Consider the following 26,965-nt stretch of genomic DNA (forward strand, 5'->3'; position numbering starts at 1 on the left):
GTTTCGGCAGCTCCTTCATACCTCCAAGGTCTCAAGTCTTAGTCTTCTCACAGCTCATAATCTTTACTCATTAATTATATTCCTTTGAGGTTTAGAACTCATTAATTAAAAAGTTCATTATTGAATACTTAAACTAACTCAATCCCTGTTGATATCAGTAGAGTTCTTGTCTTGTAAGTGCAAGATCTGAAGCTCATTCCCTCAGTCCAAATAATTAAAAGCTGTGAACCTGGGGGTGGTGGTGCAATTCTTTAATCCCAACACCTGTAGAGGCAGGGAGAGCTCTGAGTTCAAGGCCAGTCTCATCTATCTAGAAAATTCAAGGCCTGCTAGGGCTATGGAGTGAGACCCTGCCTCAAAAACAAACCAGAGCTATGGAGATGGCTCAGTAGGTAAAAGTATTTGACATGCAAGTATGAGGACCTGAGACCAGATCTCCAGAACCTATGTAAAGCCTAGATACAGCCAGGTATACTGCTGCACCTTCTCTGTGAGTTTAAAGCTAGCCTGGTCTACATAGAGCACCTGGCCAGCCAGGGCTACATAGTGAAACCTTGTCTCAAGAAGAAGAGGGGAAAAAAAAAAAAAAGGGCAGCAAAGCATGAAAAGGCCTCTCTGTAATTCCACTGTGTTTACGGTGAGGTGGAAAGCAGAGGGGATCCCAGAACTTGTGGGCCCGCTACCACAATAAGGCGCAAAGTGAAGACTAACACCTGACATCCTTCTCTGACTTCCACAATGCCATGCCATAGAAGCCTGCACTCCCACACAAACATGCACTTGTACAGACAATACATCATACACATGTATTCAAAAAAAAATAAAAACACACGCCCCCCACATCCCCAAGCTTGTGAGCACACACGTATATTTAATTCTTTTGATTAAAAACCAATAGTAGGCTGGATGGTGATGGCGCACACCTTTAATCCCAGCACTCGGGAGGCAGAGGCAAGAGGATCTCTGTGAGTTCCAGGCCAGCCTGGTCTACAGAGTGAGTTCCAGGATAGGCACCAAAGCTACACAGAGAACCCTGTCTCGAAAAACAAAAAACAACAACAATAAAAAAACCAATAGTAGAACAATTCTCTTCCTTCTATTATCTATACCTTTTGTTCTAAGAGTGCCCTGCGAAGGGAGACCCTCTGTTCCAGCTCTCGAAGCTCTCGATCATGTTGGGCCTCAGCCTGCATCTTGATTTTGCTCTGATATGCATTCAGTAGCTCCAGTTCCTGCTGCAGCTGCATCTTCAAAACCTGGCATTCTGCTTCCTGTGCTTCATCCAAACGCAGCTGAGAGAAAGAAGAGAAACTGATATATTCTACTGTGAACTACCCATTCATAACTTATAGAAGAGTGAGAGAAGACAGACTACGTTTTTGTAAGCTATATAAGAGCTCTTTCTTGTAGTCTGGTGTGAACATCCCTGAAAAAGAAAGATAATAACCAATACTGCATGACAGAAGATGCTATCATAAGCTGTTCTGAAGATGCCTGAATAACTATACTTTTTCTTAAGAAAAATCTAGAATATGATTGGGTAATATAAAGTGCTCAGTCTCTACTTCCCTAGTAGAATCAAAGTCAATAAGCACAGTACACAAGCCCGATCTGGGTAGCTGCTTTTTTATTTTTGTTCAGTTCAATAGCTAAAACTGAGTTTTACATTTTGACATGGTTACATTTTTAATAGTTAGAAGTACCTACACAATATCAATTTTACCTCCTGGTCTGCAAAATCTAAAATACTGATTATTTGGTCCTTTAAGAAAATACTTGTGCCGGGTGGTGGTGGCCCATGTTTTAATCCCAGATTAAATCGGGAGGCAGAGGCAGGTAGATCTCTGTGAGTTCAAGGCCAGCCTGGTCTATAGAGCGAGATCCAGGAAAAAAAAAAAAGGGGGGGGGGGCGGAGCTGGAGTTATGGCTCAGTGGTTAAGAGCACCAATTGCTCTACCAGAGGACCCGGGTTCAATTCCCAGCACCCACATGGCAGCTAACAACTGTCTGTAACTCTAAGATCTGATACCCTCAAACAGACATACATGCATACATCAATGCACATAAAATAAAGATAAATTGTTTAAAAAAAAAAAAAAGAAAAAGAAAATACTTGCACAGTATTTCATCTGTGTGCTCCAAGGTAACCATTTAGATTCCTATATACATAAGTATGTTTTGCCTACAGTTTACTCACCTGGTCTTTTTAAGTTGTTGGAATACACACCTGCGGGGAGCCTTTGTAAGATCTTATGTTTAAATATATCAGTGAAATTCTATATATACCATGGTTTTTCCAAGCAATGCTAAGAATAGGAAGAATACGGATGACCACTATTTTTCCCTGTGCTAGTAAAGAGCTATCATTCCCAGCTTATCTTTGAACTGCTAGGGTTTCATGTAGGTGGTACAAAGAAAGAGGTACTGAATTTGTTTTGCCTAAACAAAGCAAACTCACAGCTTGTGTGGAGAGCATTTCATTAATGCTATGATCATACTGCTCAGCCAAGATGGCTAACTTCCGAGTCTGTTCCTCCTTGAGTCTCTTCAGAACGGCTTTGTGCTCACTCTTTGGTGTAGTCTCCAGCAGGTGGTTTCTTAATGCTTTGTACTGTCTGGTTTGAATTTTGCATGTATCCTGAAACTGCTTTTTTATCTGGAGTTCTTTAGACTGGAAAGAAAAACAAACAAACAAACAATATATATATGGAGAGAGAGAGGAGAGAAGTTTGAGTATATATCTCAACATATATATAGTGTTTGGCATCACGTATACTTACTTACTTACATATAAAGTCAAGAAGAAAGAAGAAGAAAACCACAAGGTCATATGATAAGACTGCAGCTAATTTTTATACTTGGCAAACATTCATGTCATAAACCTAAATTTCATCTCATAAATCAAATTATGGTAGTTATTCAGCAAGGCAGAATTTTACCAGATATCTTGAGGCAGAAAACAAAGCATTGTTTCTTTGTTTATTTAGAACACTCCACTCCAATTTCTTTTCTTTCCATGATAATCTCAACTCTAACCACAATCTGTAACAGATCCTACTTTCTGTGGAATCTATATGCCAAACTTTAGATTGATTTTGAAGTGTGCAATAGTAAATGATTATTGCAACTGTCTTTTCTTTAAGACAATAAATAAGCTAGACAGAATCAAACATTAGTTCACTCCACCTGCCTTACAATATTAAAGTCTGAACCTGAAGCATCATACATGTCAGCAAACACTCTACCATCAATTCACATTCAGACCCCTTTAAAAAATGTTTTATTTTGAAACAAGGTTGTGCTAAGTTGACCGAGTTGTCCTTGAAGTCCTCCCACTTCAGTGTGCTTCAGCCTGCTCAGTGCTGGGACTACAGGAGGCATGTGCCATCTGCAGTAATGGCTTACTTTATTCTTTTCTATTTTTATTGATTTATTTTGGTTTTATGAGACAGGGTTTCTCTGTGTAATCTTGGTTGTCCTGGAACTCACTCTGTAGACCAGGCTGGCTTTGAACACATGGAGATCCACCTGCCTCTGCCTTCCGAGTGCTGGGACAAAGATGTGCCAAACCACTGCATGGCGTATATAGAACCTATATAGTTCTATAAGGTATGTTAGTTCAGCCTAGAAGTGAGAATATATTCACTTACTATACTGAAACAGAACCCACAGTTAAAAATATTTTTTACCATTATAAATAATGGCAGATATAAATTAGTTGATTCAATATACACATCAAGAATACAAATATAGCCGGGCATTGGTGGCACATGCCTTTAATCTCAGCACTCGGGAGGCAGAGCCAGGAGGATTTCTGTGCGTCTGAGGCCAGCCTGGGCTACAGAGTAAGTTCCAGGATAGGCTCCAAAGCTACACAGAGAAACTCTGTCTCAAAAAGAGGAAAATGAATACAAACATAAACGCAAACTTAGCTGGGGATTAGTTTAGAAGTAGAGCACCTGCCTAACAGTAAAGTATAATTAAATGAAAAGTTATAGGGGTTGGGGATTTAGCTCAGTGGTAGAGTGCTTGCCTAGCAAGCACAAGGCCCTGGGTTCGATCCTCAGCTCCAAAACAAAAACCAAAAAAAAAAAAAAAAAGGGGGGGGGGGCTGGAGAGATGGCTCAGAGGTTAAGAGCATTGACTGTTCTTCCAGAGGTACTGAATTCAATTCCCAGCAACCACATGGTGGCTCACAACCATCTGTAATGAGATCTGGTGCCCTCTTCTGGCATGCAGGGACACATGCAGACAGAATACTGTATACATAATAAATAAATATATAAATAATAATAAAAAAAAGTTACCTATTTGTCTAGGAAAAGAAAATGTCTCTATTTCCACATTATAACATTAATATAAATATATCTGTATTTCTCACCAACTGAGGAACCATGTCCTGGCCATATGCTAGGGCTCATATGTGAAGAAGGGTAAAGAAATGGAAAATTGGGTTGGGGATTTAGCTCAGTGGTAGGGCGCTGCCCTGGGTTTGATCCTCAGCTCAAAAAAAGAAAAAAAAAAAAATGGAAAATTATAAAAGACTTTTGGTTTAGCCAAGCTTAGTATCGTTGCTCTTAAATACTGGTTTGGTTTGGTTGGCAACAAGGTCTCACCATGTAACTCTGGCTGGCCTGGAACTTGATATATTCAGGCTGCCTCTGCTTCCAGAGTGATGGGACTAAAGGGCCACCACACTCAGCTTAAACACTGTTCTGGATCAACATTCTACCAAGAGCTTCTAGACAAGAACAAAATAATGAAATTTAGACATTATCTTCTACCTCTGTGTAACAGTATCTTCTTTAAAATGTTAATCATCCCATAACATGGAGAGTGCTCCTTAAAGAAAATTTTATCATAAATAAAATTAAATCATTGTTGGCAGACACTATAATACCAGAACTTGGGATGCCGAGGTAGGAAGATTAAGGCCCACCTGGACTTCATAGAGAGAGTGCTGCCAAGACCAAGAGGAAGAGCCAGATTTGGCACATGCCTGTAATCTTAGTACTTGGGAAAGGTAAGAGGAGGAGGAGTTAAGGTTATCCACAGCTGCACAGTGGTTTTGAGACCAGCCTGGACTATGAGATTGTGCCTTGCAAAGCAAAAAAAAAAAAAAAAAAAAAAAAAAAAAAAAAAAAATCGAGAAACACAAAAAATGTCCCTTACCTAACTGCTGACACCCCCACCCCCCAAAAAAGTCAGAGCAGTCTTAAGAGCACTAGGTACTCTTGCAGAGGACCTGAGTTCAGTTCCCAGCACTCATATGGCAGCTCATACACCACCTGAAGTCTAGCTTCAGAGGATCCAAGGCCCTCTTCTGGTCTCTGAGAGCACCAGTCACATACATACATGTAGGACAACATTCACACACATAAAATGGAAATAAAAAAACAAAAGTGAAACCAAAGCCCCAGAAAAATATTAATAATCAGATCAAGAAAAACTACATCCTTCGATGTTGATTCAACAGAAAATGAGATGGGAAGCTGGGTGGCAGTTGCACATGCCTTTAATCCCAGCACTTGGCAGGCAGTGGCAGGTGGATGTCTGTGAGTTTAAGGCCAGCCTGGTTTACAGAGTGAGTTCCAAGACAACCAAGGCTGCACAGAGAAATTCTGTCTCAAAAAACCCAAAGAAAGTGAGATGGATTCAAATTATAATTATTTCTACTTATATAATACTGACAAAAAAGTCATCACCTGGAAAGCAGGTTGAATGAAGACCTAGAAGAGGCAGTAGTTTTTACCTAATCCACTCCACAGAAAGAGCACCCTTCTCTCAGAAATCCTAGTCAACATATACATGTACCCAAACTGAAGTCTCTCCTCGAGCTCAGCATCTCACAGAAAACTATAGGTGCACAGACAGACAGACACTTATTGGGATGTGTTGGTGGTAAACCAAACATTCTGTTGAAACTTACTAAACAAATAAGAGAAACGTAAGAGGAATTTTTCTTCCATACAAGAGGGAAACCTTACATTCAAATCATCAGAAGAAGGCATTCTCCTTAATGTCTGAAATGAGATGGTGAAACATTTCCCTCACTTTCATGTGATGCCTGAGAAAATCAGATTACTTTTTTAAAAGCTCTCAAACTAAAACGGTTACAGGAAGAAAGGTTCCAGTCGAATAACGCCCTAGGAAAATGGAGTCACATCGGAATTATGGTATGACTACAGTAAATGAATTAGGTGTCAGTTTGGTTCATCTCTGGGTACTGCAGACTTTAAAGCTATCATTTCAAAAACAAATACTATTTTAAAAAAATCTTTGGTAGGGTTTACAAATGTAGTTCACTTAGAAGAGTGCTTTCTCAGCATGTATAAATCTCCCAGTTCAGTCCTCAGCACTACAGGAATGTTGGTACATCCCAGCAATTCCATCACCCAGAAGGTTTAGACAGAAACATCAGAATTCAAAGTCATCTTTGGCTACATGACAAGCCAGGCTATACTATATGAGACCTCATCTTGAAAACTGACAAAAAAAAAAAAAAAAGGGGGGGGGGACTTTGGTGGGCGGTATCTGAACTACAGCCATATGATTCTCTCTCCACTATATAAACAAAGAAATCGGCCAGGAGGTAGTGGCGCACCCCCTTAATCCCAGCACTTGGGAGGCAGAGGCAGGCAGATCTCTGTGAGTTGAGGCCAGCCTGGTCTCCAAAGCGAGTTCCAGGAAAGGCGCAAAGAAACCCTGTCTCGAGGAAAAAAAAAAAAAAGTCCAAAAAGTCATTATGAATTCCAACCTCTTTAAACACTGGCAATCAACACAACTACTCTGTAAGTGCTCCAGTCTTCTGAGTGCTGGATTAAAGGATGCCATATTTGGCAGAAAAGCAATCTTTTCAACATAAATACTTTGGGATCTGGAGCTAACTGGACATAAAAAAAAATTTTAATCTGTAAACAAGTACAGATTAAGCAAACTATAATCACTGATGAAAACCTTACAGTGAGTGCTTTTTGTTTTGTGTTTTTAAAAACTGATTCAATTACTTCAAATATTCATTATAAAATATGAAATTTGAAAATTTTCTTATTGTTAAGTTCCATTTGAGCTAAATATTTAAAAAACAATCTTTGTTGGGATTTAGGAATGTAGGATAAAGGAAGAGAGCAAACTTTTACATTAATTTTTTTTTTTAAAACTTGATTTTATAATTATGAGTGTTTTGTCTGCATGAATGTATGTGCACCATGTATTCCTGGTGCCTGAAAGGTCAGAGTATTGGGTTCCCTGAAACTAGAGCTGCAGATGGTAATGAATCACCATGTCAGTGCTGGGAATCAATGCCAAGTCCTCTGAAATAGCAACCATTGCTCTTAATTGCTGAGATATCTCTTCAAACCCACTTTTTTTTTTTTTGGTTTTTCGAGTCAGGGTTTCTCTGCGTAGCTTTGGAGCCTGTCCTGGATCTTGCTCTGTAGACCAGGCTGGCCTTGAACTCACAGAGACCCGCCTGCCTCTGCCTCCCGAGTGCTGGGATTAAAGGCGTGCGCCACCACCGCCCGGCCTCAAACCCACTTTTATATTTTTAAATTTTATATAAATCATCTGGGCAGTGGTAGCACACACCTTTTATGTCAGCACTCAGGAGGCAGAGGCAGGCAGATCTCTGTGAGTTTGAGGCCAGCCTGGTCCACATAGTGAGTTCCAGGACAGCCAGAGCTACATAGCAAGACCCTGTCTCAAAATACCAAAAATTTTATATAAATCATATTGACATCAAATTAAGAGTCCTAGACTGAGTTACTTAGAATAAAAAGAAAGTGACAGGTTAGTATTTTGACCTGTAGACTATAAGTTCAGCGTCAGATACTATCTACATTTAAAAAAATACTGATTAAGAATTCCCACAGTTAAAATTTTTGGTGATTCTTTTTCTTTGATACAAAGCACACAAGCAAAAGCTGAAGCAGCAGGCAGTCCATACAGGAACCATGCAAGCATGCTAAAAATGAACAGGACTGAGTCAACTCAACCTGTCTCAATGACTAGACATATGCCAAGAAGCTTACACTAACGGTACCTTTAAACTCTTAGGTTGTTGTCGAACTTCCATAACATGTTTTCGCCTTAGTTCCCGTTCCCTTCGCTTATTGTATTCCAGCTGGTTAGTGAGCTCAGTTTGATGCTGCAGTCTAATCAACTCACAGCGCATCTTCTGAATAGTGTTGAGGTGGCGAAACTCCAGTTCTTGCATGGATTCATGCTGACGTAGTAGCATTGCATGTTCTAAGTCCTTCTGAGTCTGCCTTTTGTTTAACTCCTAAAATATAATTCCAAAGACAAAGGTATACTTTATAGCTTTATAAACCCAGAGGGGAAAACATTAACAAATATTTTCACTTTCCACAGAAACATGAAGATCTGACTTCAAATCCCCAGAACCTATGTAAATTATAGCCATGATAGTATGTATCTGTAATTCCAATCTTCCTACAGTGGGATAAAAGGTAGAGACACAAGAATCCCTAGAACCTTGTAGGCTAGCTAACCTGGCAGACACAACAGTAAACAACAGAAGAGAGACCCTAATCTTAAACACAGTGGAAGGCAAGGACCAACATTTCAGATTGTATTCTGATCTCCACATGTACACCTTGGCTAATGTGTGTAGCTACACTCATGGGAGTATGTGTGCATTCATACACACACTCATTAAAAAAAAAAAAAGAAAAACACAAGAAAAAAACTAAACAAAATACAAACACAAAAAAGTAGATGTAATTAACCCTGTGCTCCAATAATGGCTGCATAGTAAATACTAAATTTCTATGACTTTTGTGTCTGTTTGTGTGTACATAAAAAGAACTCTCCCTCCTACTATGTCATAGTTCTACTTCTTTTCTTTCTTTTTTAAGATTTATTTATTTATGTATACAGTGTTCTGTCTGCATGTATGTCTGCATGCCAAAAGAGGGAACCAGATCTCATTACAAGTGTTGTGAGCCATTGTTGCTGGGAATTGAACTCAGGTCCTCTGGAAGAGCAGCCAGTGCTCTTAACCTCTGAGCTGTCTCTCCAGGCCTCATAGTTCTATTTCATAGATTTAATGAGGAAGAGATAAGTTCGTAATCAAAAGCTTCTCAGAGGCCGGGCAGTGGTGGTGGTAGTGGCGCCTTTATCCGAGCACTTGGGAAGCACAGCCAGGCGGATTTGTGACAGCCTGGTCTACAGAGCAAGATCCAAGACAGGTACCAAAACTACACAGAGAAACCCTGTCTCGAAAAACAAAAAAAACAACAACAAAAAAAAACAAAAACAAAACAAACAAAAAAAAAAGCTTCTCAAAATAATATATAATATGTAGCACATGGTGGTGAAGAATGACCATTATTCTTGCTGGGCATGGTGGCTCCCACCTGTAATAGCAGAACTAGGAAGCAGAGGTAGGTTGTACTCTGAGGTCAAGTCCAACCTTGTCTACATATCAACCTTGTCTACATATCAAGTTCCAGGTCAGCCAGGGCTGTGACAGACACTGTCTCAAAACTAAAATAAAATAAAAATAAAAGTAAAAATATTTCCTGGACGGTGGTGGCATACACCTTTAATCCCAGCATTCTAGAGGTGGAGGCAGGCTGATCTCAGTGACTTCAAGGCTAGCCTGGTCTACAGAGGGAGTTCTAGGACAGCCAGAGCTGTTGCACAGAGAAACCTTGTCGCAAACAAACAAAACAAACAAACAAATAAATAAAAAGTTATTCTCTTAAAATATTTTTTCCAAATAAAAAGGGGAGCTGGAGAGAAGATTCAGTAAAAAAGAGCACTTGATGCTCATGCAAAGGACTTGGTTTTGGTTCCCAGCACCTGCATAGTGGCTCACAGCCTCCTCCACTTCCAGGGCAACCAACATCCTCTTCTTCCCTCCACAGGCACTGCACACACGTGGTGTACATATAATCACACACATACATACACAATAAATACATTTTAAAAGTATATATACATATAGAACATAAAAATCGACGGCATCTATTATGCTGCAAACCCTCATTCCTAGAGGTAACAGCTTGTTGTAGATGTTTCTCAGCTTTATCTAATTTATTGGGATATATCCATTAATAAAAAACAAAAAAAAAGCCGGGCAGTGGTGGCGCACACCTTTAATCCCAGCACTCGGGAGGCAGAGGCAGAAGGATCTCTGTGAGTGCAAGGCCAGCCTGGACTACAGAGTGAGTTCCAGGAAAGGCACAAAGCTACACAGAGAAACCCTTTCTCAAAAACCAAATAAAATAAAAATAAAACATCTCAATTGACTAATATAGGCACAAAACTTTGTTTTCTTCTATTTGATAATCTAATGCATATATACCCGGATCAGACCAGAATGTAAACACTTTTTTTTTTCATTCATTCACCCACCCCATTCTCATTCTCTCTCTCTCTCTCTCTCTCTCTCTCTCTCTCTCTCTCTCTCTCTCTCTCTCTCAACAAAATTTTCATAGCCTAAACTGCCATGAATGAAAAAACCTTCTCGCCTCTCCCTCTCAAGTACTGGGATTACAAGTGTGTGCCACCACATCCAGCAAAAGACATTTTACTTTTACTGAAAGCTACCACTTTGTGATACAATTTTCAATCATTTTTTACATGACTAGTCATTTAAGATGGTTCCCTCTGTTTGCTTCTACCAAAGGTATCAACAAATGTCTAACTATGTTTATCATGTTACTATTTCTACAGGATAGAACTCCAAATGTACATAAGATAGGTAAATGTTTATGTGCATATTTTTTAAAGATTTACTTTTATTTTTAATTATGTGTACATGAGTGTGTATACACCACATGTGTGTAGGTATCCTGAGAGGCCAGAAGAGTGTGTCAGATCTGCTAGAGCTGGAATTACAAGCTGTTATGAGCTGCCTAATGTTGAGTGTTGAAAACTGAATAAAGGTCCTATGAAGGTCCGAGAACTTTCTTAACCATTGAACCATTACTCCAGTCACTCTGCATATTTTTAAAAGCTATAGTTCAGTCAGGTGGTTGTAGTGCACACCTTTGACCCCAGCACTTGGCAGGTAGAGGCAAGTGGATCTCTGAGTTTGAGGTCAGCCTGGTCTACAGAGTGGGTTCCAGGACAACACAGAGAAACCCCATCTTGAAAAATAACAACATCAAAGGCCGGGCGGTGGTGGCGCACGCCTTTAATCCCAGCACTCGGGAGGCAGAGCCAGGTGGATCTCTGTGAGTTCGAGGCCAGCCTGGGGTACCAAGTGAGTTCCAGGAAAGGCGCAAAGCTACACAGAGAAACCCTGTCTCAAAAAAACAAAACAAAACAAAAATAACAACATCAAAAAGCTGTAATTCAATATTGCTCAAAGGATGGTACTAACAATGTCCATTAACACCTACGCCTACATCTAAGACTGGATGTTTTTTCTTATCAATATAATTTTAAATTTAAATCTAATCAATATAACTTTAAATTTTTATTTCATTTTTATGATTTTTTTTTATTTATGTACATTGGTGTTTTGCCCACATGTGTGTCTGTGTGAGGGTGTTGGACCACCTGCAACTAGAACTACAGAGTTTTGAGCTGCCATTTGGGTACAGGTCCTCTGGAAAAGCAGCCAGTGTTTTTTTTTTTTTTTTTTTTGGGGGGGGGGGGGTTCGAGACAGGGTTTCTCTGTGTAGCATTGCACCTCTCCTAGAACTCACTTGGTAGCCCAGGCTGGCCTCGAACTCACAGAGATCCACCTGCCTCTGCCTCCCGAGTGCTGGGATTAAAGGCGTGAGCCACCACCGCCCGGCAAATGACTTTTTTTTTTTTAGATTTGTTTATTTATTACATATACAGTGCTCTGCATATATGCCTGGAGGCCAGAGAGGGTGCAAGATCTCATTACAGATGGTTGTGAGCCATCATGTGATTACTGGGAATTGAACTCAGGACCTCTGGGAGAGCAGTCAGTGCTCTTAACCGCTGAGCCATCTCTGCAGTGCAGCCAGTGTTCTTAACGGCTGAGGCATCTCTCCAAGCCCTCTTTCATGTTTTTGATACAAGGTTTCACTATGTAGCCCTGGAAGTCCTGGAACTCAAAGTCTGTCTGCCTCTACCTCCCAAGCAGAGTGACAACATGCCTGGCTAAGTTCAAATGCCCTTAAAATTTTAAGAACTTATCTTAAATTACAGGTATGCGTGCTGTTGTGTGGTATGAGCACTTGGGTGCAGGTTCCTGAGGCCAGAGGCATCAAATCCCCTTGGAGCGGAATACAGGCAGTTGCAGCCCCTGTGAGTGCTGGGAACTGAACTCATGGCCCCTGCAAGAGCAGTATGTGCTTTTAGGTGCTGTGCCATCTCTCCAGCCCCTGAGTTTCTTCACTGAATACTCAGCATTATACTCTAAGCACAACTTACTTTATTCCATTCTTTGAAAGAAATTTATCTATGTTGACAGACATCCTGGTAAAGGGGATAATTGTTAAGACAAGACTAGGCCTGGTGGCACAAGCTTTTAATCCCAGTATTCAGGTAGGAAAGTCAGGTTGATCTCACCATCTTAAAAGAAAAATGGACTGGCAAGGCTGGCAAGATGTCTCAAAGGGTAAAGGGGTCTGCTTGTCAAGCCTGAAGTTCCCCAGGACCCACAAGGTAGAAGAATACACCTAACTCCTACAAGTAGTCCTCTGATCTCCATATATTCATGTGTCCACATCCAAAGATAAATAAATAAAAGAATTAAAAAAAGAAAAAAAAAACTTTCAATAACACTTGCCAAATAATAATTAACATGATTATTAAAAAGTAAATGGTAATTAATACATACCTCATGGTACCCATTCCAGATCAGAGGTAAGAGTTGCCAAATTAATTTTCTCATATTCAAAAATTAGTATTTTTGTAATTCCCATATTATCAACAAGTTATTTACTGAATGCCTACTATAGGGTAGATGCTGGGCATACGAAGAACTGAACAAAGTCTGAGACTTCATAAAAAGTCAGGTCTAAGCCGGGCAGTGGTGGCGCATGCCTTTAATCCCAGCACTCAGAAGGCAGAGGCAAGTGTATCTCTGTGAGTTTGAGGCCAATCTGTTCTACAGAGCGAGTTCCAGGATAGGCTCCAAAAGCCACACAAAGAAACCCAGTCTCAAAAAACCAAAAGTCAGTTCTAATGAGGAAGATAGACACACTGACCTCCAAAATATTGTGTCTTCATGTGTACAGAAGAGGGCAAAAAGCAGAGCACCTTTAGAAGGAGAAGGAATTGGTACCAAGAGGAGGTTTTTCTCAGATGCTATCACAGGGAAAGAAAGGTCTTGTGAATATCTGCACAATAGTGACTCAGGTAAAGAGAAATCCATATAGAAAAGCAGAGATTTGGAAGTGACTGGAAATTTCCCTTTCTTTCAGTTTTTTGAGACAGGTCTGCTGTCCTGGAACTCACTATGTAGACCAGGCTGGCCTCAAACTCAGAGATCTGCCTGCCTCTGCCTCCGAGGGCTGGGGTTAAAGGTGTGCACCACCACACCAGACAAAATTTTCAATTTTCACAAAGGATTCATTGATAAAGAGTTTTACTGTAACAATCAGGAGATGAGGCAGGAGTTACCACACAAGTCTAAGACTACCTTGGACTCAATAGTGAGTTTTAGGCCAACCTGGCCCATAGACTAAGGCCTTGTCTTAAAAAAATGTTTTAATTTCCAGCTCTGACTATTTACTTATTTTAATTTTTATAGCATTCAAATATACATACCTCCCTGACAAGGTCCTGTTCCAAGTTATGTCGCCCAAGTAACATTCTTCTCTTGAAGCGGCGACATTCCAGCTCTAGATACTGCCTTTGGCGTCGAAGAAGGTTAGCTTCTTCTTCTGCCTGGAAGTGTTGTATGTTCTCCTTCTGCTTGGAAAGCCATTCCTGCTTTTCTTTTTTAGGTGTGCTCTGGTTTTCATTCAGCTCCTGGAAACAAAACCACCAGAAAAATTCAGCTATATAAAAATTAACTATATGAATGTATAAAGTAGCATGGTACATTGATCAAGCAATGTTTTGAGTTTTGTTACTGTTATTACTATGCAGACTGGGCTGGTCTTGAATTTACAATCCTCCTGCTTTAGTCTACTTGTTGGTAGAATTATGCAGGTACACATCCCCATGACTAGCTCGGATAAATTTACTTACTCACTTTTCACGGTAGAGGGAACTTAATGTAGGGCCCTGACAGTGCTGGAAGCTACATTCCCAATCCATCACACGCTAAACTCTAGTTGTGTTTTCTTTCTAGTAAGAGCTCAGTAGACCCGGAAAAGCTAGGTAATATGATTCTATGTACATCATAATACATGAATAGCTTTAGTTTTGCACAGGCTCATTTTCATGTTTCCTGGCTTTAAAGCACAGAATGACTGGTTAAAAAGTAAAACTTTAAAAACCTTTCCAAGAAGAGCCAGAAGTGATTTCAAGTTAAAAACAAAATCATATTTTAATTGGAATAAGGATAAAACATTTAAGTATAATGTTAATCCCTTTGTTTTTCAATATTCTGAAATACATTCATATTGGGCAAAACTGAAAAACAAACAATTAATCATATTACTCAAGGAGATGAACCCTAAGATGCTAATTAATACTGGTAGATTTTTCCTCAGACTCCTAAGTACAGGATTATCAGTGTACAACATCATCTCTAGATGAAGGAAATGATTCTATTTAGCTCCTAGTAAACTAGAAAACTTAAGTAACTTAGACATTACACTCAATGCCGTCACATAAGCAGATATATACTTTGTGGCCACAAACAAATCTTTATGCTAACTGCCAAGTAGAGAACCATTAAACATAGGATTTGGTAAAGAAGTACCTCCTTAAGCTGCTCTTTTCGAAGTTTATATTCTCTTTTTTGGGACTCCAAAAAGCTATTCAGTTCTTTCTTCTGTTGAGCCTGAATGTGCTGCTGGAATTTTTTCTCCTCATTGGCCATCACTTTAGCCTATATAGAATGTTTTTAAAAAATGAATCAAATCAGTTAAGTAGAAAAGTTTAAAGCATCAGTTTATTATCTATCACCAAGGATACTTAGTAGTAGTAGAAGAGAAGGATGACTAACAGAAGCATTAAAACATAAAGAACCAAACAACCTAACCAGTTCATTCTTTTCAGTCTAATTTCAGAGACCATTTGTTTTGTTTGTGCAATTTATTTTTTTAAATATATTTACAGAACCAAAATGTTTTCCTCATTTTATTGAATAAGAACATACATTCGGGGCTGGAGAGATGGCTCAGAGGTTAAGAGCACTGACTGCTCTTCCAGAGGTCCTGAGTTCAATTCCCAGCAACCACATGGTGGCTCACAACCATCCGTAATGAGATCTGGTGCCCTCTTCTGGCCTGCAGACATAACACTGTATACATAATAAATAAATCTTAAAAAAAAAAAAAAAGAACATACATTCTGCCGTGCAGTAGTGGCACACATCTTTAATCCTAGCATTTGGGAGGCAGAAGCAAGCAGATCTCTGAGTTCCAGGCCTGCCTGGTCTATACAGAGTGAATTCCAGGACAGCCAAGGCTCTTATACAGAGAAACCCTGTCTCCAAAATCAAAACCAAATACCCCAAAACAAACAAACAAAACAAAAAAACCCATACATTTCCTTCAATAAATAAAAACCAAATACACATTTATCTTCAAACATAAACTAATAATTAAAAAAAATTTTAATTATGTGTGCATTTGTCAGTGTATAGGTATGTGGAGATGCCTGTTGAGGCCAGAGGAATCAGCTCCCCCTGGTGCTGGAGTTACAGGTGTTATGAACCACCTGATGTGGGTGCCGGAAATTGAACTTAGGATCCCTGGAATATGTGCTCTTAACTGCATAGCCATCTGCCCAGCCCTATAAACCAAGCTTTTTTTTTTTTTTACCTGAGTTAATGTATATATTAAATAATGAGATACATTCATCTTCGAATTAGATCCTTACTTGTAACTCATACTAAAATGAATGCTAAATATTACATATGTATCACATATAATTTGGGTGGAGTGTGTGCTGTTTTGAGTCTACATATGTGAGTGTACATATAAGTGGAGGCCAGGGGTTGATTCTGGGTGTCTTCCATATTTTCTGAGATTCTCATTGACCAAAGAGCTCATCAATTTAGATAGATTAGCTGTAACATTTTGCTGCAAAGCCATTGTTTTCTAGGATGTACCTTTTTTTGTTGTTGTTGTTGCTGTTCTTGCAGTGCTAAGATAGGATAAAATATTGAGCCTTGTACATGCTGGGGAAGCACCCAATCACCTGCTTTGATCTCTACCTCCAGATCCTTTTGTAAAAATATTGAGTCTTACTGTGTGACTCAGGTTATCTGTAAACTTGCTATGTGTGTAGCCTGCCTCCACCTCCCAAGACCTCAAACTCAGAGATGCACCAGCCTCCACCTCCCAAGACTTCAAACTCAGAGATGCACCAGCCTCCACCTCCCAAGACCTCAAACTCAGAGATGCACCTGCCTCCACCTCCCAAGACCTCAAACTCAGAGATGCACCTGCTTCCACCTCCCAAGACTTCAAACTCACAGAGATGCACCAGCCTCTACCTCCCAAGACCTCAAACTCACAGAGATGCACCTGCTTCCACCTCCCAAGACCTCAAACTCAGAGATGCACCTGCCTCCACCTCCCAAGACCTCAAACTCACAGAGATGCACCTGCCTCCACCTCCCAAGTGCTGAGATTAAAGGCATACACTACCACATGTAACCTGCACAATTAATTGTTTATTTGTTTGTCTGTTTATTTATTTAAATATTTTTGAGACAGGGTTTCTCTGTGTAGCCCTGGCTGTCCTGGAACTCACATTGTAAACCAATCTGGCTTTGAACTTACACAGAGATCCATCTGCCTCTGCCTCCCAACTGCTGGGATTAAAGGTGTGTGCCACCACAACCTGACCAATTTTGTTTCCAGTTTTTTTTTGTTTTGTTTTGTTTTGTTTCGAGACAGGGTTTCTCTGTGTAGCTTTGCACCTTTCCTGAATCTCGCTCTGTAGACCAGGCTGGCCTCGAATTCACAGAGATCCTTCTGCCTCTGCCTCCCGAGCGCTGGGATTAAAGGCGTGTGCCACTTGTTTTTGATTCTTAAATAGAAAGCTTTATACAAGTTACATAAATGCTTCTCTTTCCTGGATCAATTTCCTTAGTTCCTAGGGCTAGAACCTTTAAACATCAAAATGCTAATCTAGATAATTCAGAGATGAACACAGTCTAAAAGGAATAAATAATATTAGCCACCTCTTTTTCCATAGCAGCTTGGTGTTTCTTGATAAGTTTCTCCATTTCTGCAGCAAAATTGTTACGCTGAGTTTCAAGATCTTTGTCTAATCTGAGACGGTGTTCATCCATCTCCGCCTTTAGTTTATTTTCCAGAGTCATCAGCTGCTTTTGATGTTGCCGCCTCATCCGCTTGTAACCAGACATCTGTTCTCGAAGTTCAGAGTCCTGCTCATGCTCTTGCATCTGCCTTGTAACCTAGACACAAAATTGAGAAGAAAAAGACAAGAAAGTCAAACATTTTTCTTTCACAGCTTTAGAAAGCTGGGCATGGTGGCACAGGCCTGTAACCCTAGCACTTGCTTGGCTGAGAAAAGAAATCACCAAGAGCTCAAGTCCAGACTGGTAGTACCATATATAATGAGTCTAAGGCCAAGCCAAGTCTTTTATGTCACAAGACCCTGTCTCTACTAAACAAAATAATAATGATAAAGCATTCAGAACATTACTATTACTCGAGGAGTAATAGTAGTAAGATTTATAGTGGAAAATTATGTCCTTTATATGTCTCTGTACATGAGGCCAGAAGGCAAGGTCATGTATCTTAATGGCTATGCACCCAATCTTTCAAAAATAAATATTAATGTTTTATTACATTTATTTATTAGGTGTGTGGGAGGCACGCCATGGTGTTTTTGTTGAGGTCAGAGGACAACTTGCAGGAGTTAATCCTCTCATTCCATTATGTGGGTACTAGTAATAGAACTCAGATTGTCAGGCTTGAAGGCAATTATCTTTCCCACTGGGCTATACAGCTGGCCCAACTTACTTTTTTTGAGACAGTCTCTCACTGAACTTGGAGCTTTTCTGATTCTGTAGACCAGGTTGGCCTCGAACTCAGAGATCTGCCTGCCTCTGTCTCCCAAGTGCTGGGATTAAAGGTGTGCGCCACCACCGCCCAGCAACACTGTGTTCTTGACTGTTTATCATATAGTTTCATGGCCATACAGCACTGTGAAGTTGGTAAACCAGACAACTCTGAAACTTATTTTGGTGTATGGTGTTGGGGATAAAATTGAAGCGTTTGGAGTAAATGACTTAAATACTCTACTACTTAAGTGAATTGGCAATCCTTGGGGTTTTATTTGTTTGTTTTTGTTTTTCAGACAGGGTCTCAACTATGCAGCTCACACTGGCCTTGGACTCAAGATCCTTCTCTATCTTTTCAGTGCTAAAATTACAGGCATGTGCTACTATACTTGGCTCATGCTATATATTCTAGTAACACAACCATGACATCTTAATGCACTTTCCTTTAAATTGAGAATCTTTTATCATGCTTGACTCTACAGAGTCTCACTGTGTAGTCGTGGCTGGGTTAGAACATTTATCACACTTGTCTTAAACTCACAGAGATCCACCTGCTGGAATTAAAGGCATGCACTACAACTGGCTTTTTTCAAAATCTTTTACAATTGTATATATTTTTTAACAGTGGGGAATCTTCAGAGGAAGAGTGAGAATATCAAGGCAAGCATGCTTATGACTTCAGCCAGTATCCAAAGAATCAGAAAAGGAAAATGGAAATATTATACTTTTTTAGTTAGAACTCAAAAGAAGTGGAAAGGCTTAGCAGTGAAGATCTGCAAGCATGGCCGAAATAGGGTTTTAAATGTCCCGTGATATGTCTGTAATAGAAAAATAATCCATGTTGTTTTTTTGGGAAATGGAAATGACATTTAGAGCATATTAATACAATCAACTGCAATTTTCTAATTTTCAAACAGTTCCCTCTTACTGGCTACCCTAACCATATAGCTTTCTCTTATTGTTAACTCTTTCTTGATCTTTGTTTTTTTTTTGGGGGGGGGGGGGTGTTTCGAGACAGGGTTTCTCCATGTGTAGCCTTGGCCATCCTAGAATCCAAGATATCTGCTTGCCTGTGCCTTCCCAGTGCTGGGATTAATGGTGTGTGCCACATCGCCAGGCATTTCTTTCATCTCTCTTTTTGAGACAGGGTCTCATTATGTAACTTTGGCTGGCTTGCAATTCTTTATGTAGACCAGGCTTGCCTTGAACTCAGAGATGCACCTGCCTCTGCCTCTTGGGTGTTGAGATTAAGTTTGTGTTAACACACTTGGAATGTTAATTTTATGTGGCAATACACTGATTCTCTTCTCCTGTTCCTAAAACCTAACAACTTTAAATGCTCAAACTCTGTCACGAAACTTTTTTTTTTTTTTTTTTTTTTTGAGACAGGGTTTCTCTGTGTAGCTTTGGTGCCTGTCTTGGATCTCGCTCTGAAGACCAGGCACAAAAACTTCTTTTGTATCACTAGTCAAAACTAATTTGAGGCGCTGGAGAGATGGCTCAGAGGCTAAGAGCACTGGCTGCTCTTCCAGAGGTCCTGAGTTCAGGTCTCAGCATCTTATGTGGCTCACAACTATCTATAATGGGATGTGGTGCCCTCTTCTGGCGTGCAGGCATACACGCAGACAGCACACTGCATACATAATAAATAAATAAATTAATTAATTAATTTAAAAAAATGAATTTAAGGCCAAGCATAATGGCATACTCCTTTAGTTCCAGTCTTCAACAAGCAGAGGCAGGTGGACATCAGTGAGTTATAGCTCAGCCTGGTTTACAGAGTAAGATGCTGTTTCAAATAAACAAACCAACAAAAATTACTATGTGAATATATATCTCAAAGACATTACTAGTTTAATATTAGAGTGCTTTCTTCTAACAGGAAAACTAAATGTTGAATGTTTTGCAAAATAAATCCCAAACACAGAAACAAGAAAGTTAAATATATTTGAGTTCATACTACCAACATAACAAAGATAGTGGTTTTTGGACAGGGGAATACATACCAGTGATGCTGTTCTTATAGTTGCAAAGTGTTCTCTATTACGATAATGTGATTTGTGACGAGACACTTGAGGTGGAGACTGTGGATCTGATGCTCTTGTTCTAGGATCTCCTTCTTCTCTGTAATTTTCCTCCTCCTTAAAAGAGAGAGAGAGATAGAAACTATTTTGTAAGGTGAACCATTTTTTGAGGTTTCAAGGAAAAGAATAAAGGCAATTTTAATCAATAATCTTAAAGAAACACAATTTTACAAAGCAGAAATAGGAACTTGAAATATTATTGTTATTTTCAACACAAGTAGAGTTAGCTGAAATTATTTCCAGAGTGCGTGAAAAAATATAGATTCAACATATGAAATATACAGTTTTATATTCTATGCAAACCAAAAAGCTTGAGCTGGAGAGATTGCTCAGTGGTAAATAGCATGTACTTCCTGCACAGGACCCAAGTTTCATCCCAGCACACACATCAGGCGGTTTACAAGCACCTCTGACTCCAGCTTCAGCGGACCTGACACCTCTGGCTTCTGGGGGCAACTGCACTCATTTGCATGTAACCCCCACATACACAAATATTTTAAAATAAAACCGAAAAGCTTTAATGTAAATTAAAAAAAAATAATACAACATGTAATGAATGTTTCAAATATTGGTAATTAAAAAATTAATCTTGAGTTCTATAAGCGATGCAGTACAACACTATTTTGTTGTGTTTTCTTTGGTTATAGATAGGTGAAACTATGATAAGCTTAAGGTTATAATATTTCTGCCATTTGTCTAAAATAAACAATAGAGGGCTGGGCGGTGGTGGCCCACACCTTTAATCTCAGCACTAGGGAGGCAGAGGTAGGAGGATCTCTATGAGTTCAAGACCAGCCTGGTCTACAGAGCTAGTTCTAGGACAGCCAAGGCTACACAAAGAAACCCTGTCTTGACAAACCAAAAATAAATAGGTAGATAGACAGAGTAAACACTAGAAAGGATGTAAAAATTAAAGAAAACCGCCGGACGGTGGTGGTGCACGCCTTTAGTCCCAGCACTCGGCCAGAGGCAGGTGGATCTCTGTGAGTTTGAGGCCAGCCTGGGCTACAGAGCGAGTTCCAGGACAGGATCCAAAGCTACACAGAGAAACCCTGTCTCAAAAAACCAAACCAAACAAACCAAACCCCAAACAAACAAACAAACAAAAAAAATTAAAGAAAACCACTCTTGCTGTTACTGGGTGTGGGGGCTGCTGACTGTGGCTGAGACAACACTGCCATGAATGTAAACCCAACCTTGGCTAGACTACGACCAGGTCTCAAAAGAAAATGAAATTTATGTGGAATTTTTATAATAACAATGATGTTACAGTTTAACCATCATTCATAATAGGTGCTATGTATATGTTAAAATATATTAAGGTTGGGCATACACTTTTAATCCCAGCATTTGGGAGGCAGATCCTTTTTTTTTCTTTTTTAAAGATTCATTTATTTATACGTATGAATGCTTTATTTGCATGTATGCCTGCATGACAGAAGAGGGCATCAGATAGAACAAGGCATCAGGTCCCATTATAAATGGCTGTGAGCCACCATGTTGGTGCTGGAAATTGAACTCAAGACCTCTGGCAGAGCAGACAGTGCTCTTAACCACTAAGCCATCTCTTCTGCCCCAGGCAAATTTCTTTTGAGTTCCAGGTCAGCCAAAGCCACATACCGAGACCTTGTCTTTAAAAAAGTTAACAATTTTCCTCTTTAGCCATTATAATTGGCACCAATTACATTTTCAATGCTATAAATCTATCAACAGGGCAGTTACATAAAGAAACTCTGTCTTGGAAAAAAAAAGGGGGGGGGGAATACTATAAAAGTTGCTCCTGACTCATTACTTATAATCAACTTTCTCATTTTCTAATAACAACTATTCATAAATTTCAAATATATATTCTTGCTCTTTACAAATATTCTAATAATAGATTATATAGTGTATCTATATTTTTATTTTTCCTAAAATAGTTTCACATCTTTTTGTATTTCAAAACAGTAATTTCCCAGCTGGACAGTGGTGGCACATGCCTTTAATCCCAGCACTCGGGAAGCAGAGGCAGCCGGATCTCTGTGAGTTCAAGGCCAGCCTGGCCTACAGAGTGAGTTCCAGGAAAGGTGCAAAGCTACACAAAGAAATCTGGTCTCGAGAAAAAAAAAAAACTAAACAAACAAACAACAACAACAACAAAAAAAAAACTAATGTGTTTCAAAACAGTAATTTCCCATATTCAGGTGTCAGATTAATACTTTAAACCATTGCTATCTATAGAAAACAAAAATGATCTAAAGTTTGTTTTTTTTGGGCATGGGATGGGGGTGTTGTCCTCTATGTAACCCTGACGTTCAGAGATTTTGTGTGCACATGCACACACACATATCTGTATATTTTGAATGCAGATGTCCATGGAGTCCAGAAGAGGGTATTATATCCTTTGGACCTGGAATTATACACAGCTATGACACAGTTGCTTGTTGTGGATGTTGAGAAACTCAGGTCCTCTGGAAAAGCAACAAATGATCTAAACCACTGAGCCAGCTCTCCAGCACAAACTGTTGTTTTCTTTTTTCCTTTTTCTAGGGGTAGTGGTGGTGGTGGTGGCACACAGGGTCATATGCAGCCCAGGCTGGCCTCAAATTTACTATGTAGCTGAGGCAGCCCTTGAATTCCTGATCCTTCCAAGTGTGGGATTCAGGTATGTGCTACCACACCCAGATTCCAAACTTCTTAAACTTCAAGGAAAATCTCTTGAACTAATCAATCGAAGAAAATGATGGGTCAAAGTTGAGGGTTTGGCTTTCCCCCCCAAAGAAATGCAAATACTCACAGGTTTTAAGTGGATGACAGAACTGTTAGACATTACTGTATGGTCTCCCTCCATCATGTCAAGCTCACTCTTGTCATCCGAGGCGTCTGGAAGACTGTTAACACTGCTGCTTTGACTGCTGGCACTAATAGACATACTGGGAATAGACTGATTACTTCCAACACTATTCACTGTTCCTGTCCGGCCAACACCATGGTCTTGCTCCTAAAGGAAAAGAGCATTAAACTAAAATATCTAAATCTTTTTTCAATTATTGATTAAAGGAGAAGAGAAGCCTGATGAATACAAAGAGGTTTCTTTAATAAAAGACTTCTCATATTCAATAAAAGACTTCTTGCATCCTTTACTACACAACATTAAATGGTTGAATAGAAAGTATATAATAACAAGATTTTTTCTTTTTTGGAGCGAGGACTAAACCCAGAGTACAAGCGCTCTACCACTGAGCTAAATCACAAACCCCTATAATAATAAGATTAAAGGATTTCAGAGAATCAATGATAATAGCACAGTATATTAGAACCAGTGATATAAAAAGTATGTTTAGCTGGACAATTAGTATAAGAAATCAATAAATCAAACCAAAAATTTGTGTTATTTTGGGGAATTATACCTCCTCTTCTTCCTGTGCTTCTACTGCTGGTCCATTATGTGCCTCCTGGAAAAGGAGTTTCTTCATCTTTCTATACTGCAGATTGTCCAGCTCTCTTACTGCATCCTTTGTCCTTTGAATAAGATCTATTAACACTGTGTCCGGGCGCTCTCGAAGAACAAACATGTGCTGGAAGGGAAGAAAATAAAAATAGATTACTTTTTTTCCTAATTAGTTCAAATATATTCCTTTCTCATAATCTACAGTTATTACACTATGATACACAATTCATACAATCTATAGCTATCTGATTCTTTTACATCAAAGACTTTTGATACTTAGGAAGAAGTAATTTCCACATTCAATTTGTGCTTACATATTAAATACTCTTGAATAATTCCTCACCATGATATATTTAATTGGCCAATGAAAATACAGTTGACAGCTGGGTGGTGGTGGCACATGCCTTTAATCCCAGCACTCGGGAGGCAGAGACAGGAGGATCTCTGTGAGTTCGAGGCCTGCCTGGTCTACAGAGTGAGTGCCAGGACAGGCTCCAAAGCTACACAGAGGAAACCCTGTCTCAGGAAAAAAAAAAAAAAAGTTGAAATTATCAAAGCGTATAAAATCTAAGAAAATTCACTACTGATTATAAGCTATGCTTGCTTTAAGTAACCGGAAGTGAATGAAGTAATCAGAACTTAAGACACTATGGATTTCTTTTTCTTGAGACAAGATTTCACTGTGACAGTCACAGTTTTGCTTTGAACTAGTGATCCTCCTAGTGCTGAAATACAGGCATAAACAGCCATGACCAGACTATTATAATATGTTGCTAGTATGAGTGTTCAAATGGTCAGGCTTCCATTTCTGAGACTATAGGTGAGCTTACTCCCTGGAACTACAAAAGCAGTATGGGAAATTTTTTACTGTTTTACTATATAATGTGATTGCAAACAATATTATCAAATGTATGTATGTATATTTGTTGTAGTTTAATTTAGCTGACATTTGTGAGTGAAAAAAAATTTACCTGTTTTGAAATTCTAAAACATTAATATAAAAATAGTTCATATAAATCTTGTGGAAACAACTTCTAGCTAGAGTCAAATTCTCATTACTGCCTAGTCAAGATGATTAATTGATTGATTCATTCATTCATTCATTCGTTTATTTATTTATTTATGGTTCTGAGACAGATTTCTCTGTGTAGCCCTGGCTGTCCTGGAACTCACTCTGTAGACCAGATTGCCCTCAAACTCAGAGCTCCATCTCCATCTGCCTACTGAGTGCTGGGATTAAAGGCATGCACCACCACTGCCTGATGATGTTTTTTATTTTTATTTTATTTGTATGAGTATTTTGTTTAGGTGCGTTTTGTGCAGCATGTGCAGTATCCTCAAAGGCCAGAAGAGAGCATCATATGCTCTAGGACTGAAAGTGCAAACAGTTGTAGGTACCGGGAATCAACACTGGGTCCTCTAGAAGGGCAGCCAATGCTCTTAACCACTGAGTCATCTCTTCAGATCCTAATCAAGATATTTTAAGAGAGCTGTGGATGTAGTTCAGTTGGTAGTATTTGCCTAAGATTCAGGAAGTCTTGAATTAAATCCCAGTACCATATACATAACCATGGAGAACATTGTACTTGGGATGTAAGGCAGGAGGATCAGTACTTTTGAGATCATTCTCAATTACACAGCAAAAGTACAAGGCCAGTCTAGGATACATGAGATCCCCTCTCAAAAAAGATGCTTTAAGAACCACATTCAGGCCGGGTGGTGGTGGCGCACGCCTTTAATCCCAGCACTCGGGAGGCAGAGGCAGGAGGATCTCTGTGAGTTCGAGGCCAGCCTGGTCTACAGAGCAAGATCCAGGAAAGGCGCAAAGCTACACAGAGAAACCCTGTCTCGAAAAACCAAAAAAAAAAAAAAAAAAAAAGAACCACATTCAGACAAATATGATGATGTATACTTTTTAACCCCTGCACTAGGGAGGTAGACAGAAGGATCTTTAAGAGTTCAAGGCTAGCCTGGTCTATATATTGAGTTCCAGGCCAGTCAAGGCATAATGAGACCTTGAATCAAAAAAAAAAAGATTAAAAAAAAGGGGGAGAGGCGGCGGGTAAGGGGCTAGAAAGATGGCTTAGAGGTTAAGAGCACTGGCTGCTCTTCCAGAGGTCCTGGGTTCAATTCCCCGCAACCACATGGTGGCTAACAACCATCCATAATGATGGTTGAGACACTATCTCAAAAAAACAACAATTAGTATTTCAATAGGCTGGGGAAATAGCTAACTGATAACAGTACATGTAGTCCTATTTGAGTGCCAGCAATGGAAAAAAAAACCCAAAACAACAACAACAACTTTTAAATTATTATTTTAGAACTTACATGTGTTTATTATTTATGAAGGGGAAAACACAACACAAACATGTATGCTGAAATCAGTTCTCTCCTCTCACCATGTGGATTTCAGGGATTCAATGCAGGTTGTTAGCTTTGGAAACAAGTGCCCTTACTGAGCTATGTCACTGGCCCCAAATGTAGTATTTTAGTAAAAACTAATATAGTTAATCCTGACTGAGTTTAAAAAAAAAAAAAAAAAAAAAAAAAAAAGCGTTTTAAAATCATTTCTTAAGGGTTAAAACAAAGTTTTACAGACTGACCTTTAAAAGTTCCTCTGAAGTAGGGCGATCTTGAGGGATTTTCTGGAGGCAAGAATCTACAAAGTTGCGAAAATAATCAGACCTATTGTAAAGAAAGTATCAAGTGAACATATTGCTATTTCCTTTAAAAACACATTCAAAAAGGCATAAGCCTACTCACAGGAGGAAGAATGGAAAAGAAATGATAATATAATTTCATCTATTCAAAGATATCTAAAGCAACCAATGACTCTTTTAACATTTTTCAAAAATAGATTTGCACAGATCATTTAAAAATCTTAGGCTAGGGGTATAGTGTCACGATAGAGTATATACTTGGCTAGAAAAAAAAATCTTGTTCCCACATATTTACCTATCAGAAACCATTCGATACTGAGTCAAAAGGAAGAGAGCTGTCCAGAGTTTTTCCCCATTCAAATACACTTTCCCACATTCCTTCCCCTTTCAGTATTGTCTGATTTCTGCTTTGGATTGTTTTCTACAGAACTCGTTTTAGAACATAACTCTTACTCCCTCTGGAGAAGAGCATTTGTTTGTTCTGTCTTTCAAGACAGGCCTTCTCTGTGTCGTCACTCTGCAGACCAGGGAAGAAGAGCATTTCTAAACACCTGAGCAGGTGCTGCCCTGACCAAAAGGATAAGATTTCCATTAAATCTAGAAAACCAATAAAGATATATTTTTAAAATATTAAAAGCCTGTAATGTGTTATGGGAGCTCAGTGATCACTCAATAA

The 26,965-nt window shown here is 39.3% G+C and overlaps 1 protein-coding gene across 1 annotated transcript in view; it reads right to left on the reverse strand.

The window, feature by feature from the left end:
* The window catches only part of Taok1 (TAO kinase 1), a 92,273-nt gene that overhangs the window by 7,459 nt on the left and 57,849 nt on the right, over window positions 1-26,965 (reverse strand). The window contains exons 10-19 of the mRNA XM_059271261.1: window positions 26,233-26,314; window positions 23,586-23,753; window positions 22,973-23,176; window positions 20,119-20,253; window positions 17,264-17,500; window positions 14,828-14,956; window positions 13,723-13,926; window positions 8,042-8,281; window positions 2,459-2,671; window positions 1,110-1,292 (exon numbers count right to left, since the gene is read on the reverse strand). Of these exons, the coding sequence (XP_059127244.1) occupies window positions 1,110-1,292; window positions 2,459-2,671; window positions 8,042-8,281; window positions 13,723-13,926; window positions 14,828-14,956; window positions 17,264-17,500; window positions 20,119-20,253; window positions 22,973-23,176; window positions 23,586-23,753; window positions 26,233-26,314 (1,795 nt within the window). The remainder of the gene's footprint in view (window positions 1-1,109; window positions 1,293-2,458; window positions 2,672-8,041; window positions 8,282-13,722; window positions 13,927-14,827; window positions 14,957-17,263; window positions 17,501-20,118; window positions 20,254-22,972; window positions 23,177-23,585; window positions 23,754-26,232; window positions 26,315-26,965) is intronic.

The sequence above is a fragment of the Peromyscus eremicus genome, chromosome 8a, assembly GCF_949786415.1.
Source record: "Peromyscus eremicus chromosome 8a, PerEre_H2_v1, whole genome shotgun sequence".
NCBI lineage: Eukaryota > Metazoa > Chordata > Mammalia > Rodentia > Cricetidae > Peromyscus > Peromyscus eremicus.